Consider the following 17,939-nt stretch of genomic DNA (forward strand, 5'->3'; position numbering starts at 1 on the left):
TTCCAAGGCTTCTGCACCCATGAGGAGCCTCAGTCTCTGCTAGGAAATTGGCAGCAGATATGGATGCCTTGGAGATAGACCTACCAACAAGTCTGGTTCCAGAAGGGAAATGCAACGTTACAGTGAAGGGGGAAAGTGGTGGCTATAACTGACCAGAAGCGTGGACCTGTAGTGGAGTATACTACGAACAGACTTCTCTTACCAAGTATCCTAACTAGCTGTTTCCATACACCTAGTCCCCTCTGGATGCAGTGGCCAGTGGAAGAAGGTCAGAGGTACCCCGTTCTAGACATTTAGAACATATCCAGTGGATGAGACATGAGAGGAGAATACCTCTTTAAAAAGACCACCCTTATTGTGTGTGAATTACGTTTCCTACATACTGAGAAAAGGCCATTAATACTAAACTCCTAGACAACCCTTTCGATACCTTGTACAATACATCCAATATTGTTTGTTTCTGGAAACATTTTGGCACAATTTGGTCTTGCGGTGCGCACTCCGACTGCTCTTTCTTGCATATGATCTCGGCAGGAACCTTTCATAATCTACTACCCCATGCTACAAGTATAGGTCATTTACTATTAGTGGGCAGTAGTACAGGGTGCACCAGTGGAGGTTCCAGATTGGGTTAGACCTTTTCAGGATGGCTAAATGCTTTAAAGGGGCAGTCCAACTGTTACAAGTTTTCCCCTATCCACAGTATGTGGGATAGCTATTAGATAGTGGGGGTCTTACCGCTGGGATACCCAAAGATCATGAGAAAGGGGACCCCGACCCCATAACCCTGGGAGACCCCCCCCCCCCCCCCAAAAAAAAAATGAAAATGGAGCAGCAGGCTGGGCAGGCGCACTACTGCTCCATTCATCTGTATGGGAGCTGCTGCAGAGATGAATAAAGTGGCAGGAGCAGCAGTGCACATATCCAAATTCTTGTTCCATTCATTTTTTTTTTCGGAGGGACCAACAGGTGTAGGGTCCCCATTCTCATGATCAGCAATAGGACTCCCACCGATCTAATAGTCATCCCCTATTCTGTGGATAGGGGATAACTTGTAACAGCTGGAATTGCTCAGGGACATAGTGGGGTAAGTCAGTTTTTTGTTTTTTCCAGTTGTGGAAGTAAAGGTTATGATTTATTGGTTGGTTTTTCAGTGATTTTTAAAAAATCTATTTTATGTATTTGCTTAGACACCCTGAAAGTGCCATAAAGTGTGCATAAGGCTGCGTTCACATCAGCGTTCAGCCTTTCCGTTCTCCTACTCCGTTATAGAAGCAGGAGAACGGAAAGGATGGATTCGGCACATAACTGAGCCGAACGGAGCCTACGGACCCCATAGACTATAATGGGGTCCGTTAGGTTTACTCTCAGAAGATGATTTTGGAGTGGAGACAAAAAGTAGTGCATGCAGGATTTTTATCTCCGCTTCAAAAATCTTCCTCTGGGCGGAAACCTAACGGACCCTATTATAGTCTATGGGGCCCGTGGGCTCCGTTCGGCTCAGTTATGTGCCAAATCCGTCCTTTCCGTTTTCCTGCTCCCATATTGGAGTAGGAGAACTGAAAGGCTGAACGCTGATGTGAACTCAGCCTAAATGGTATATGTACAATATGAATATTGGCCTCATTCTGGCCATTTAAAACTCAAGGACTTCTGAATACAGAAAGGCTGTCAAGCCAGTGTGGAAGGAATACTAAAAACTTCCCCTGTCCTAAAACTAATCCTCAAAGTAACAATAAAACTGGCTTTTATCAGCAAGTCCAACATAGTCATTCCATGATTAGAAAGCTGCATTGCTACCTTATTACAGGAATTACTACTGATTGATCGTGGATTGTACATTTCTTCCGTTCATAAAAATACAATCTGAGCAATAAATCTTTTAGATTTCCACCTTTGCACTTCTATTTGTTAAAAGGGTGGTCCAGGAACGGAAAAATATGGCCGCTTGCTTCCAGAAACTGTACCACACCTGTCCATGGGTTGCGTGTGGCACTGCAGTGCTGCCCCATTCACTTCAAAGGAGCTGAGCAGTAGAATCAGACAGAACACATGGACGGATGTGGTGCTGTTTCTGGAAGAAAGCAGCCATGTTTTTCTGATCTTCAACAACCCCTTTATATGGGTTGCTAAAATACAATCATTGGATAGTTACAGTAGTTTAAAAATGCTGTAAGAAGCTGTGTGCTGGGGATGTACACAATAGGATACCTCTGGGCGCAAAACCACAACCGTGAATGACGTCTTATAAAAAGGTTTTTATTTCTGATGTTGTGGTTTTGCGCCAAGAGGTATCAGATTGTGTACGACCCCAGCACACAGCTTCTTACAGCATTCCATCTCACTCCTTTGGAGAACTGGCAACTCCAAGGACTGAGAAGATACCGGCAGCACCAACCCCACCCCCTCCCCCCCTTCGCGAGTGTTGTACTGACGCATGCACAACACCAGAAAGTGAGCATAACAATTGACACTGCATACTCTCTAGATCTGGTACCCAAAACGTACTACCCTATGAGCGCCTTCTTTTGCCAAATTTGCAGTAGTTTAAAAATGTCTGCAATGCCTATAGCCGGTGAAAATTAGATATTGCGTCTAATAAAAGATCCACAGAGTAATAGACCTAAAAGCTATGGACACCTTTGGGGCTTTTTGTACGAGTGCATTTTCCTAATTTTCTGGCAAAAAACAAAAACAAAAAAATTAAAATTACGTTTTTTTCACTTGGTCTTTATTAAAAAAGCTCAGCCATTTCAAAGGTACAGGGGTTAAAAATCTGTCTGTTTGCATTCTGTCACTTTGTTTTCTTTTAATCCCATCATCTGACAGCTCATGTGTAGATCTTACTTTTGATTGCCTAAACCCATAAAAACTCAATTCTTAGTCAAGGAGATCAGTGATCAGAGCTACACATGAGCCGTCATATGACAGGATCCAAAGGAAACAAAGTAACAGCTTGCAAACAGACTGATTTTTAACCCGTGTACTCAGAAATGACTGAACATTTTTAATAACGACTAATGGAAAAAAGGATTTTTAGCCCAAAATGGGGAAAATGCAAACAATGCCCCCCAAAGGTGTGAATAGCCCTTAAAGAGGTTGTCCCACTATATGACTTCATTGATTAGCATCTGATCAATGAGGTTCTGACCACAGACACCCCCACCAATCATGAAAACCAGGTCCACGAGTCTCTGGAATGGCCATACTTCATTCACCTCAATGGGGCTGCCAGAGATGCCCGAGCACTGCACAATGCAGTCCCATAGAGTTGAATGAGGTAGCAGCTCAAATGTGTGACCACTGCTCCACTCACTCCAGGAACCTGTGATTGTGGAGGATTTCCCAGCGGTCAGACCCCCACTGATCAGAACTCTTACCTATGGACAGGCGACAACCCCTTTAATATAAAACTGGAATGGCAAACAAAACCAAGAAGTAATGTGAAGTCAGAGCAAAACCTAGGATTGTGCTGTACTATTCAGGTAGAAGGCCGTTATGGCTGCTCAGGGATGAGTATTGTTATCTACTGGTTGGAAACTCTTGTGTCCAGTAACATTAGCCTTGTTGAAAATCTAGACATTTACATATCTGCTCCATGTGGTTTCATGCTATATATATATATTGTTCCGTCCTGGCACATGTGGATCCACGTGGATCGCCAACAACGCTACCTCTTGCTTGTGCACAATGTGTTAAGGAACCAACCAAAAGACAATAAGTAGGAAATGCGGGAAAGAACTTCTTCTTTCTCATTTACAGGAACCCATATCAGTAATTATTGTCCATGAGGAATGTTGACTCGGTCCCTTTACAGGGAGAAGATGAAGTGTTATAAGAAAAGTAATACAGAGTTCCTGTGAGGAGATCCCAGAATTTGGAGACTGAGTGGAATGGCTCATGTCCAAATAGTTAGGAGCGATACTTCAGGATAATGGGAACTGTCAGGAAAAAAAGACAGAACATTATGTTTATTATTAACATAGTACATAAGGCCGAAAAAAGACACTTGTCCATCCAGTTCGGCCTGTCATCCTGCAAGTTGATCCAGAGGAAGGCAAAAAAAAAAAAAACTGTGAGGTAGAAGCAAATTTTCCTCACTTTAGGGGGAAAAATAATTCCTTCCCGACTCCAATCAGACTAACTCCCTGGATCAACTGAGAATTACTTTTTGTATTATTACAGGGGTTGATCAGGACTAGGACAAGATGGCTGCTTTGTATACCTGTCCACGGGTAGCGTGTAGTATGATAGCTCAGCCCCATTCTCTTCAATGGAGGATAGCCTCAATACCATGGACGGGTGTGGCACTGTTTCTGGCCTTAAAGCAGCAATGTTTTTTTTCTAATCCTGGACACTCCCTTTAATGGGTATGTGCATTCATCTGTGTAATCTGATTAATGACAAGTTGAGTAGATTTCTTAATTGCATAACGTACTTGTATTGATCTCAGGTTATAGCCTACATTACCGTCCGGGGCTGTATTCACAGCTCTGCAGGTTGCCATTGGAAACAGTCAACATGCTTGTTGTCAGACATACCAAAAAGCCACATTAAACTCTCATAATGCAGATGGACAGTTAGGCTATGTTCACAGCAGTGTTGTGAATCCGGTACCCTGATCCGACAGGCTGTCCCAGCATAAATGCAGGCAGTTGGCTGGTCAAAAACGATGCATGCAGTAGTATTTGTCCGGCCAAAATCCAGCATTTACACAAGAAAGTTGTCCGGATCGCTGCCAGATCCCATTATAGTCCATGGGGATCTGGCGGTACATGGTTGTATCTGACAATTCCGTACACGGTGAGCTCTGGTAGCCTGATCCTCAGCTGGATCAGACTACCAGAATTCAAACGTGACTGTGAACGGGGCCTAAGTGTTTCCTACATCATATTACTGTGTATTGCCTTGTGTACAGACTACACTTCCCAGAACCCCAATTGCCAGGCCAAACTGCGGAAACTGGGCCAGCAAGAAATGCTGGGAGATTACAGCTCTGAAGACTGCAGTATTGTGACTGCAGCTCTGGACTATAATAGAGCCTGCAACAGAGAATCCAAGCAAGATAAGTAGAAAAGAATGGAATAACTGCTTGCATTTCCAACCATGAGGAGACATGAAGTACAGAGAGAACGAACTGTGGTAATGTAGACTACATACAAGTGCTGCTGCTCATCAGTCACATCCTCACCTCCTCTCTGTACTTCATGTCTCCTCATGAACTCCATTCCTACTGAGATTCAGCTGAAGATCTTATTATACTGTATTCAGGATCATAATCCCTGACAAGCAGAGCAGAGAGGAGGATGAGGCAGCTCCTTAGCTCAGTGTTGTGAAGTAACTTGTGCGATTAGGACGGTGGCCATTTTATTCATCCCCTGATGATTGCTCCCCAGACTAAACAAGCCTTTATAACTAATGAAAGGTATTTAGGAATACATTTGTAATAACTTAATATTTATGTATTTTCAGTAATTTTATTTTCTTAATTCTCCGGGGAACCCCTTTAAGTGTGTGATTTTAGACTCAATTAGTAAGAGTTATGTTTTATGGTTTGTTCATACTTTCGAATATTGAATCCAGATTTTTTTGCTATTTTTTATTACACTCAAATATTAAACATTTGAACAAATAGCATTTTCCACAATACGTACCAATAATGACTAGCAGGATGAAAATGAAGACCAACGCGACAATTGCTTTCATCTGGAAGATATATAATATGTATGTCGTTATGGAAGACCTGAAAACTTTGAGAATACTCAAGAATGGAGCTTCCTACCTTACCACATTCCCCCATTTCTGAGGTCTAGCTTAAGATGTATAGGTATGAAACAGTTTGAGGACTACAGATGAGCGAATAGATTAGTACAAGCAGCTACTACATGCACAGTTGCTCTGGTAGTGGAAGCCAAGCATCTGCGCCTGCACCGCTAATTGGAGCGGCGCAAGCGCAAGTTGTCCAGCTCTATCAATCAAGCATTGGGGGGGGGGGGGGGGGGGGGGCTTCTTCAGCAGCAGGGATGGCTCCTCACAGGTGAAGAACTCTTGCTGATGAGATGAATCAATTCATACAAATCGAGTCGCTCATCACTATTGAGTACTATAGTTTAGGGATCGACCGATTATCGGATTTACCGATATTATCGGCCGATATTCAGGATTTTGAACACTATCGGTATCGGCATCTATTTTGCCGATATTCCGATAACGTATGGGGAACACAGATCGCGCTGCTGACAGCGCTCTCCGTGTTCCCCTTAGCAGCACAGGGGAGAAGGAGCAGTGTCTCCTCCCCCTGTGCTGCTCCTGCCGCTGCCGCCAATGAAAGGACAGGGGACAGGAGGAGGGGAGGAGCTATGGCCACTGCTCCACCAATGAAGATTAATCTATCATTCATTCATATACAGGAGGCGGGAGCTGCAGGATCACATAGCCGGCTCCCGACCTCTATGAGCTGTAGCTGCGATCTGCGGTAGTTAACTCCTCAGGTGCCGCGGATCGCAGCTACTGCTCATAGAGGTCGGGAGCCGGCTATGTGATCCTGCAGCCAGCTCCAGCCTCCTGTATATGAATAAATGTGAGATTAAGCTTCATTGGTGGCGCAGTGCGCCCCCCCAAGCCCCCCAGTATCAGACATTGGTGGCGCAGTGCGCCCCCCCCAAGCCCCCCCCAGTGGTGGCGCATAGGGCCCCCCCACCCCAGTCGCAGTGCGCCCCTCCACAGGATCCCCTCTCCCTTGCTCCTCCGATCGGAGCCCCAGCAGTGTAATGCTGGGGCTCCGATCGGTTACCATGGCAGCCAAGACGCTATTGAAGCCCTGGCTGCCATGATAAGCTCCATTCTGCTGTGCACAAAGAACACAGCAGCAGGGACAGTGTGAGCTCCTATTCACCCTGATAGATCTCTATCAGGGTGAATAGGACAAGGGTTCTAGTCCCTAAGGGGGCTAAAAGTTAGTTAAAAAAAAAAGTTACAAAAAAAATAATAAAAACACCAAAATATTAAATATAAATGAAAAAGAAAGATTTACAAAAAAAATAAAAAAATACACATTAACAATAAACATTAATTTTCAGCAGATTTGTGGGAATTTTTTATTTTTTTTCAAAAATGAAAATTCCCAGAATATCGGTATAAATTATCGGCTATCGGCCTGAAAGTTCACAAATTATCGGTATCGGTATCGGCCCTAAAAAATCAATATCGGTCGATCCCTACTATAGTTAGCATTGGAGGGCTGGTTTAGCTGCACTGACTGCACAGACCCTCTACCCCTGTTCATATAAATATTATTTAAAGAGCACATGCGAGAAGGATCAACCCCATTAAAACAGACCTACTGTCTGTTAAGAGTTTATTCTGCTGAATAAAATGATATTTCTCTTGTGAAAATCTGTTATGGCATTCCCGAAAAAAAAAAAAAAAAAAAATGTATAATAATAATAATAATATTATTCTTTATACAAATGAGGTTTAGCCCCTCATTGCAACCCAGGTTTCCAGTGCTGGCCACACCCCTTGGTGCACTGAAGCCCTCATTTGCATACAGAATAAAAGTCTGGAATACCACAACTGATTTTGACAAGGAAGGTATAATTTAAATCAGCAGGCTCAACTCTACCAGTCAGTACACCTAGTTTAACAGGGTTAAACCTGCTGACAGATGCTTTTTAAAGGGGAGTGTATCACCTAGATTTTTCTTTCATAATTAAAACCAGATACTCAAATATATTATTTTTTCTAATCTGGTTTTATTTTTTGATTGTAGATTTCTTTATTCTATTTTCTGTAAGTGATTATGAGGGCAGCCATCTTGCTGCCGTTAACAGCATTCAGATGCTTCTATGTGACAATAATGAGGAAGATAAAAAAATAATAATAATTAAAAAAATATATTAAAGCACTGACTGTAAAGCAAAATAAAACCCTTACCTTGCATTCCCGCCACCACATCTGTCTCCTGAGATGTCTTGCTCTGCTGCTGAATGCTGTCGCGTTATCTGATAAACTTTCTGTGGGTCAAAGCAGAAATAAGGAACGCAAAAGTGAGTAACCAGGAAAAGCAACAAAACCAGCTGGAAGACACTCTTGAGAACTGAAGCGGCGGACTGGGAGATATATAGGACATTTACATGTCTACTATGCATCTGAAAAGTCTTCAGACCCTTTCACTTATTTTACGTCATAGCCTTGTCTTAAAATTACAAAACAAAATCATGTTTTCCCCACTAATATAAACTCAATACCCTATAAAAAAGTAAATTTTTTTGTCAATTTATTTAAAGGAAAAAATTAAAAGATTGCATAGACAAAAGTATTCAGACCCTTTTGAAATTTAGCTCTAGGAGGCGCCCATTTCCCTTGATCTTCTTCTTGACTGGAGTCCAACTGTGGTAAATTGCATTGATTGGACATGACTTGGAAAGATACATTCCTGTCTACATAAGGTCTTACAGCTGACAATGCATATCAGAGCAAAAACCAAGACATCAGGAAGAAAGAACTGCCTGTAAAGTTCAGAGACAGGATTGTGTGGAGGCCTCCATAATTCTAAAATAGAGTTGACCTTCTCTATTGGAACAGATCTGACCGTTGGGCTTCTTTCACATTAGCCTTTTTTTGCGGATCAGTCATGGATCTGCAAAAACGGAATAACGCTTGCAGCGTTATTCTGTCCGCGATGGGGACGAAACCAAACGGAATGGAATGCATTCTGGTGCATTCTGTTTCGTTCAGTTCAGTTTTGTCCCCATTGACAATGAATGGGGACAAAACGGAAGCGTTTTCTTCCGCTATTGAGATCCTATGATGGATCTCAAAAGCGGAATTGAAAAACCCTAGTGTGAAAGAAGCCTTACCAAACACAGATGTGAGCCTACCCTTACTTAGCCAACTTTGCTCTGGAATACTTGAAGGTAGGACAACTCCAGACCATATAAAAAAATAATTCCACATCTAATACACTCATTATTAGGATGGCACCCAATGGCCTAACCCCTTAGGAATGCAGCTCTTTTAATCCTTAAATCGGTCTTCCAGGACTTATATATTTATCACCTATCCTCAGGACAGGTCATCAATATCAGATTTGAGGGGTCCAACCCCGACACTCCCACCAATCAGTTGTTTCAGGCAGTTGCCGACACCTGTGGTGTCAGAACCGCAGTACTCTCAAGGTTAATGATAGTTGCCAGGCTGCATCTGGACTTGCCACCAAAAACATGGTCTGGGTGAGATACCAGTGGCTTCATGCGAAGTGCAATTAGGGGCAATATACTTCACAAGGGAACCATTGGTCCAACAGCAGCTGTCTATCAGTGTCCCATCTCACCAGACTTATCTTGCAGTTCATCCAGTCTCTCTCCTCGTTCTATCACTTTGGTGATATTTTCTTGCATGACATCAATGACCTCGTCCACCTGGTTCTGCACACTGTGAAGAGACAAGTATACAAGTCAGTAAACAGGAGAACGATACATATTTTTTTTTGAGCAGGTCGATCTGGGTGGCCTCTTACGCGTCTAGAAAGTTGATAGCCTAATAACTATGGTATTTCCAACATATCTTAGATTGAGAGCTCTTCCCACTTCCAATGGCATTATAGGCAAGATACTGAACCGAGGATGATGGTGCCATCTAGATGCTTAATAATGAAGGGACAGTGGACATGGTGGGCCATGTGGTCTTCAACCTATTTACAGCACATGGATCACTTAACTCGTTCAGGAAATATTTGCCTATATGCATTCTGCAGAGTTTGTGTTCCTGTCCAGGAGCTGGGAGAGCCCTCTACTCAGTGACCAGGAGTCATGGGTCAAATACCAACACTAGGAAAACTGGATATAGGAAGAGTCTGGCCTGTGATTTATACCGCAAACACTTTCCTTTTGAAGTCCAACTGTCTCCACCATCCTTCCCATAGCCATCAGAAAAATCTACTGCAGGAAAAATCTACTGTTACGGCCAGAACGGATTTAACTATAATCCCGGCCATTAAACTCCCTTGATGCCGCAGTCGATAAAGACTGAGGCATCGAGGAAATTACTGTAAGTAAGGCGCTCCCTGTCCCTATAGGCAAGTGTAACAGCCCCCAAGCCTGCCATGACTGTGTCTATTACACTGTGTTACAGATATTATAAAAGTGGTGTCCCTTAGTGGGAATTAAAAAAAAAACTATTTTTTTTTTCATAAAAAGTGGTTTTATTTAGTTAAAGTGGTAAAACACACAGTACTCCACAACCCCTCTAAAAATAATGTTATTTAAACCATAAACATAAAAAACACAAAAAAAGTATTACATTTTTTTTGCTACCCCCGCCCTACCCCCCCAAAAAAAAAAAAAAAGAAATGTAATCAATAAGTCCCATGTACCTCACAATAGGACCAATCACATTTGATCCCTTAAAAAACAAAACAAAACAAAAAAAGGGCTATGTTAGCGGGAAAATGAAAAAAATAAAATAAAATTATTAATATTAATAATAATAATAAATAATAAAAAAAAATATATAAAAAATGCCCCGAATGACGCCCACCCATTACACTTCATAGGGGAGGAGGGGGATAGATTGACGCATGCGCATTGCAAATCAAGAGTAGCCTAGATTACAGCGTGGAGTCCTACTGTTCACCATTGAGATCCAATTACCCTTATGGATCATGCGAAGTACAGCCACAATGCCCCAGCAAGGTAGTTTTTAATGTATATGGCTCCGTTTTTAAGCACGATGCACTTTATATAACTATGTCACTATTATAATACATCGACACTAAGATTAGTACTGCAGATATGGTCACCTATATGGTTGCTACTGACTATGCACATTGCACTTATGCTTTGGTTCACATTGAAGAGTGTTTTAGGCCTAGTTCACACTTCAGTGTTTGGTCAGTGATTTCCATCAGTGATTTGTGAGCCAAAACCAGAAGTGGGGCCTCCATAGACATGAGGTAGAAGGGAAAGATCTGCTGCTGTTCTGTGTTTAGAGTTGCACCTGGTTTTGGCTCACAAATCACTGATGGAAATCACTGACCAGACACTGAAGTGTGAACGAGGCCTTAGGCCTCTTTCACACTTGCGTTGTCCGGATCCGGCGTGTACTCCACTTGCCGGAATTACACGCCGGATCCGGAAAAACGCAAGTGTACTGAAAGCATTTGAAGACGGATCCGTCTTCAAAATGCGTTCAGTGTTACTATGGCAGCCAGGACGCTATTAAAGTCCTGGTTGCCATAGTAGTAGTGGGGAGCGGGGGAGCGGTATACTTACCATCCGTGCGGCTCCCGGGGCACTCCAGAATGACGTCAGAGCGCCCCATGCGCATGGATGACGTGTCCATGCGATCACGTGATCCATGCGCTTGGGGCGCCCTGACGTCACTCTGGAGCACCCCGGGAGCCGCACGGATGGTAAGTATGCTGCTCCCCGCTCCCCACTGCACTTTACCATGGCTGCCAGGACTTTAGCGTCCCGGCAGCCATGGTAACCATTGAGAAAAAGCTAAACGTCGCATCCGGCAATGCGCCGAAACGATGTTTAGCTTAAGGCCGGATCCGGATCAATGCCTTTCAATGGGCATTCATTCCGGATCCGGCCTTGCGGCAAGTGTTCCGGATTTTTGGCCGGAGCAAAAAGCACAGCATGCTGCGCTATTTGCTGCGGCCAAAAAACGTTCCGTTCCGGAACGGAAGACATCCTGATGCATCCTGAAGGACGGACTGTCCATTCAGAATGCATTAGGAAAATCCTGATCAGGATTCTTCCGGCATAGAGCCCCGACGACGGAACTCTATGCCGGAAGACTATAACGCAGATGTGAAAGAGCCCTTAGACTGAATGAATTGCAACATTGTTAAAAGGGTTCACAGTTTTCTATAGGATGATCAATTAGTACTGATTGATTTCATGATGTATAAATGTAAGCACTGTTGCACTTTATAATTCACTTGGCTTGAAAAAGGTTCTGAGAGAGAACCGAATCGTTGCTGTATGACGTGTGAATAAATAGCACATTTTTTCACTTTTAAGGAGTGCCGTGGATTTTTGCAATTTATATATATCATCAATAAATCGCCCAGCCCTATTCAGTATGGGTATACACTGCCTGTCCAAAAAAAAAAAAAAAGTCGCCACTAAAAAAAAAGCCTTTAGATTTGATTACGACACGCATTCGCTGTGGCATTGTGTCGATGAGCTTCTGCAATGTCACAAGATTTATTTCCATCCAGTGTTGCATTCGTTTTTCACCAAGATCTTGCATTGATGATGGTAGAGTCTGACTGCTGTGCAAAGCCTTCTCCAGCACATCCCAAAGATTCTCAATGGGGTTAAGGTCTGGACCCTGTGGTGACCAATTCATGTGTGACAATGATGTCTCATGCTCCCTGGACCACTCTTTCACAATTTGAGTCCAATAAATCCTAGCATTGTCATCTTGGAATATGCCCGTACCATCAGGGAAGAAAAAGTCTCTCTTCTTACCCTGATGCACCCATCACTCTGGAACAGGGTAAATCTGGACTCATCAGACCACATCACCTTCTCCCATTGCTCCAGAGTCCAATCTTTATGCTCCCTAGCAAATTGAAGCCTTTTTTTCCGGTTTCCCTCACTGATTAGTGGTTTTCTTTTGGCTACACAGCTGTTCAGTCCCAATCCCTTGAGTTCCCTTCGCATTGTGCGTGTGGAAATGCTCTTACTTTCACTATTAAACATAGCCCTGAGTTCTACTGCTGTTTTTCTTAGATTTGATTTCAAACGTTTACGAGATCGCCGATCACGATCATTCAGGATTTTTTTTTCCCCTCCACATTTCTTCCCCGAATACGATGGGTCCCCACTATCCTTCCAGTTTTTAATAATGCGTTAGACAGTTCTTAACCCAATTTTAGTAGTTTCTTCAATCTCCTTAGATGTTTTCTCTGCTTGATGCATGCCAATGATTTGACTCTTCTCAAACAGACGAACATCTTGTCCTCGACCACGAGATTTGTCTTTCGACGTGGTTTAAAAAATGAGAATCAACTCATTGCCCCAGTTGGGGTTAAATAACTTGTTGCCAGCTGAACGATAATCGCCCATGCAGTAATTATCCAATCCAATACAACTATTTGCTTAGTTAAATCCAGGTGGTGACTTTTTTTTGGACAGGCAGTGTATACTATCTATCTATATATATATATATATATATACACACACACACATTTACAGCCACAGTTTGTATCTGTGTACATATTTGCAGTATATATCGTATACTGTATCTATATATAAACTGCTACATATATACGTTTTTACCAATGATTATTGCATTTCTCACAAGTGTTGTGTCAGCACAAAGGGTTAAGGGGGCCGCAAATGTTTTGGAATTAAGAATTATTCGCAGCTCTGTAATAGGAAAAACATCCTGCTGCTTTGAGTCATTCACGGAGCAGCTTTTATTTGCATTCCGTGTACTTCGTCCAAATGACACACGTGGATTCCTGTTACAAAGGGGCTTGCAGTAGAATAGAATTTCCTTCCCTAGCGTACACAATAACCTTGGCACCACGAAGAATCATTTCATCCAATGATAAACAGAACCTCTGCTTAGAAAGAAATTAGAAAAAAAAAAGGCTGAATCCACATTTTGAGTTGTTTTTTGTTCTGCCTTCATATCGGGGAAGCTGGATGGCAACTGATATATGGCCACCAATGCTGCTTTTCTAAGGGATGTTATCCATCTTAACAAGAGTCCTGAATGGAAAATCCACTTAGGAAATGGGAAGGAGAGCAGGGAATGTATCAACGAGGCAGATCTGGAAGGTTGGGCACCCTTAACATTCAAATTGAGTTAAAGGAGTTTTCTGGGACGATTGTTGCGGGTTGGACTCCCAGGAACCCCCTCGATTGACTGATACAAGAGGCCATGGCAGGCTAGAACAAGTACAGATCCGCATATGGTGTAGTGGCCAGGAAATGTACTGCAAGCTTAGTTCAATTCACACGTGTCATACTTCTCAGGATCTGTGAGTGATGTGCTGCTGGGGGACACATTAGTGCTGCAGCCAGTCATTGACTGCAGCAGCGCATGTGACCCCCATCCATTCCACAAGTTTACACAGTAGTGGACTGAAGGAGCCGGGACCGAGCGGTGGGGAGCAGGTAAGTAGGCTTCCTTTACAGGTCCAACTTGAGGGTGAAAAAAAAAATAAAAAAAATAAAAAAAAAAAGCTGGACAACCCCTATAACCAAGGACATGATGTCATTCTTTACAAATTCACAAACAATTCAAAAACTGAAAAATGATCTTTGCTTTATTAGATGGGCTCAGTTTTCTCATCTCCAAAAGCTTGTTTGCCCAGGGTCCTGTGTTGCCAGGATCTGCTCTGCTTCAATTTGATCATGACCACTTAGTGACTTCTACAATGTCATGAATCTGCCCAGACTTCTGTATACAGTATATACTCTGGACTCTGTATAAAGCAATACCGTATTCCCTTCTGCTAGATATTACCAAGGATGACGTAGTTCATGACACTCTCCTGTCCTAGATCTTCCCGATTCAAATCCTATGGGATTATCATCTCAGCAGAACTACTAAGGAATTGCAGGTGATGACCACACAATGCACCAACTTGAACTATGGCCGTACAGATTATTTCTCCTGCTAAAAGGTTGGGCACCGTATTGGAGGGCAGACCTGTGCCAACCAATGCCTCAATCACACAGCGCTCCACACTGACTAGATTAGTGAAAATAGTATTGCAAACAGGCATTTCCTGAGAAAAGAGAGCCACCTTGTGGAAGTGGCTACCACTCAGGGCTGGTCTCTTTAAAGGGGCTTTACCATCACATACAATGGGGGGAATATCGCTAGAATATGCCCCCATTGTCTGATAGGTGCGGTTCCCACCTCCGGGACCCGCACCTACAACAAGAAAGAAGCGGGGAAATGAATGGAGGGCGCACTGCACACGCGCAGCTGCCCTCCATTCATTATAATGGGGCCGCAGAAAATGGCGCCGGCTATTTCCGTCTGCCCCATAGAAATGAATGGGAGCAGGGGCAGCGCGTGCACTCCCATTCACTTCTATGGGAGCAGCGCTTGGTGGTGGACGCTCCCATTGTATGTGATTTGAATACCCCTTTAACCTTTTCACTACCAGAAGTTTTTTTAGTTTTTGCGTTTTCATTTTTCTTCCCTATCTTCTTTGAGATATAACTTTTTTTATATTTCCGTTCACATAGGTGTATGAGGGCTTATTTTTTGTGGGACATGTTGTACTTTTTAATGCCACCATTAATTATGGCATAAAATGTAGTGGGAAGCAGTAAAAAAAAATCAAAATGGAGTGAAATTGGAAGAAAAAAAAATTAAATTCCTCCACCGCTTTACGGTTTTGTTCCCACAGCGTTTCGTTTGTGGCAAAACTGACCCATGGCCTTCATTCTCAGTACAATTACAACGATACCCCATATGTATAGGTTTTTTATGTCTAAATAGTGTAAAAATAAATGTAAAACTTTGATCACTTTTTTTTTTTTTTTTACACATCACCATATTCTGACCCCCATACATTTTTTATACTTAGCTGGATGGCAACTGATATATGGCCACCAATGCTGCTTTTCTAAGGAATGTTATCCAGGTCTAACATTTGGTGGCCAAAATAAGAATTGGAGCATGAACGCTATCAGCCTGGTCAGTGAGGTTCAAAGTGTTCAGCGCAACTACTGATGCCTCCATGGGCCACAGGGGGTGTGTCGGTAGGAAGATTCCGGGTTTTTGCGCATTTACATGTCGTGAGCTCAGTTGATCACGGCATCTAAAGCCTTTAATTACTGCGATCGTCAATAATGTCGGTCACGGTAATTAGCCTCAGAGCCTTGCCAGCCATGACGCCTGCTGCATGTGCGAGCAGGCGCAATGTTCCTACATCGCTCCAGTGCCGAACATGTATGCATTGGTAGCGAAAGGGTTAAAGGCCACATACACAATTTTTTTTTATTACGGCATTGTACTTGTTATGAGGTAAAAATCATTTTTTTCCATTGGTCTTCATTAAAAATGTGGAGTCCTTTTCTCTGTACAGAGCTGAGATGCTCTATTTAGGGTCCATTCACACGTCCGTAATTTGGGTCCGTATTCGTTCCGCAATTTGCGGACCCATTCACTTTCAATGGGGCTGGAACGGATGCAAATCCACATTTTCGGGATCCGCATCCGCATTTTCGGGATCCGTTTTTCGGGATCCGCAATTTCGTTCCTGAAAAAAATAGAACATGTCCTATTCTTGTCCGCAATTGCGGACCAGAAAAGGCATTTTCTATTAGGGTCCATTCACACGTCCGTTGTTTCTTTCCTGATCTGTTCCGTTTTTTGCGGAACAGATCTGGACCCATTCATTTTCAATAGGTCCTGAAAAAAAGACATTGTGCTGTCCGATTTTTTTCAGGACCCATTGAAAATGAATGGGTCCAGATCTGGTCCAGATCTGTTCCGCACAAAAACTGAACAGATCAGGAAAGAAACAACGGACGTGTGAATGGACCCTTATAGTGTCTGTGATGGTCGGTCCGCAAATTGCGGATCGCACATTGCAGGTGTCCGTGTTTTGCGGATCCGCAATTTGCACATCCGCAAAACACTTACGGACGTGTGAATGGACCCCAACAGGATCTTATTTTTCCTCTCTCTTCCATCAGCCAGGGAGCTGACAGACGCCTTATCTTTGCTCTCTGACATTACAAACAATCATTAAAACTCAATCCTTATCTAACTTATAAGAATGTGGCTTTAATAAGTGTTTATGACCTCTCAGTAATTTAAATTTAGAGATAAGGGTTATTAGATGACCGACACAAAGTGAAAGTGAAGAAGGATTCACACAGCTAGAAAAACTGTTATCCCTTTGTGACAGAACGGCTCAATATTTTGAATAAAGACCAATCGAAAAAATGATTTTTAGCCTAAAATGAGAAAAATGCAATTATAAAAATAAAATTGCCCCCAAAAGGTGTACCTAGCCTTTAAGGAGAATATGAGGAGCAATGTAAATGAAGACTGCATCAGAATTGGAAAAATTATTCCTGGAACTTCCAAGGTAAGCCAAGAACATAAAAAAAATACTATGAAAAACATATTTTTCATTCTAATATGATACAACAGAAAAATGACTGCTAGTAACCTCTCACTGTATTGCACATACTGAAGACACACTATACGTGCAACAGATTATTACCCTCCAGGGCGGAAATTCAGTCAGGGACAACTTTTTGGAATTATGTAAGGAAATTATTTAACCGTTGTGAGCTTGCGGGATAATGGAATCAATCTGCTGGCGTGCAGGGCCTCGGTAATAATACCAGTTATGATAATGCTACCGACTGGAACATTCTGCAATTAAGGCCAACTTGAGACTAGCTGGCACCCGAGCTGAAATTCATAGTGACGTAGCTAAAGGGGTTAAAGCAGGCACTGTTGTGTCTGTACTATAATGCAGGGCTGCATTCACATTCTGCAGGACTCAGAGCTGAACTCTCTTAAAGGGGTTGTCCCACAATTTTTTTTTTGCAGTTTTCAAACCAGCACCCGGATCTGGATACTTTTGTAATTGCATGTAATTAAAAGATCTCGTATAGCCAGTGAGCCATTTAATAAAATGTATCTGTATAGCGCCACCGGCTTTTTTTTCTTTCTTATTTCTTTGTCCAGCTAACTGAGAAGGCCGCACATGCTCAGTTTCATCTTTCAACTGCCCCCTGAGCTGTGATAGGGAGAGCATGGACACGCCCCCTGAGCTGTGATAGGGAGAGCATGGACACGCCCCCTGAGCTATAATAGGGAGAGAGCTACAGAGGAAAAGACACGTCCCCTGAGCTGTCAGCTTGATATAAATCTAGCAGAGCAATGAATGGGGAGATCTCTGGATCCATGTCAGGTACAGGGCTGGTTCT

General features: G+C 42.8%; 1 protein-coding gene across 2 annotated transcripts in view; it reads right to left on the bottom strand.

The window, feature by feature from the left end:
* Positions 1-1,538: 1,538 nt before the first annotated feature.
* Positions 1,539-17,939, bottom strand: part of VAMP4 (vesicle associated membrane protein 4) — a 29,485-nt gene continuing 13,084 nt past the window's right edge. For both annotated transcript variants that reach the window (XM_044301231.1, XM_044301232.1), the window contains exons 5-8: positions 9,335-9,435; positions 7,936-8,015; positions 5,655-5,706; positions 1,539-3,941 (exon numbers count right to left, since the gene is read on the bottom strand). In XM_044301231.1, coding sequence (XP_044157166.1) covers positions 3,913-3,941; positions 5,655-5,706; positions 7,936-8,015; positions 9,335-9,435 — 262 coding nt within the window. In that variant the 3' untranslated portion in view covers positions 1,539-3,912. The remainder of the gene's footprint in view (positions 3,942-5,654; positions 5,707-7,935; positions 8,016-9,334; positions 9,436-17,939) is intronic.

This window comes from Bufo gargarizans, chromosome 7, assembly GCF_014858855.1.
Source record: "Bufo gargarizans isolate SCDJY-AF-19 chromosome 7, ASM1485885v1, whole genome shotgun sequence".
Taxonomy (NCBI): domain Eukaryota; kingdom Metazoa; phylum Chordata; class Amphibia; order Anura; family Bufonidae; genus Bufo; species Bufo gargarizans.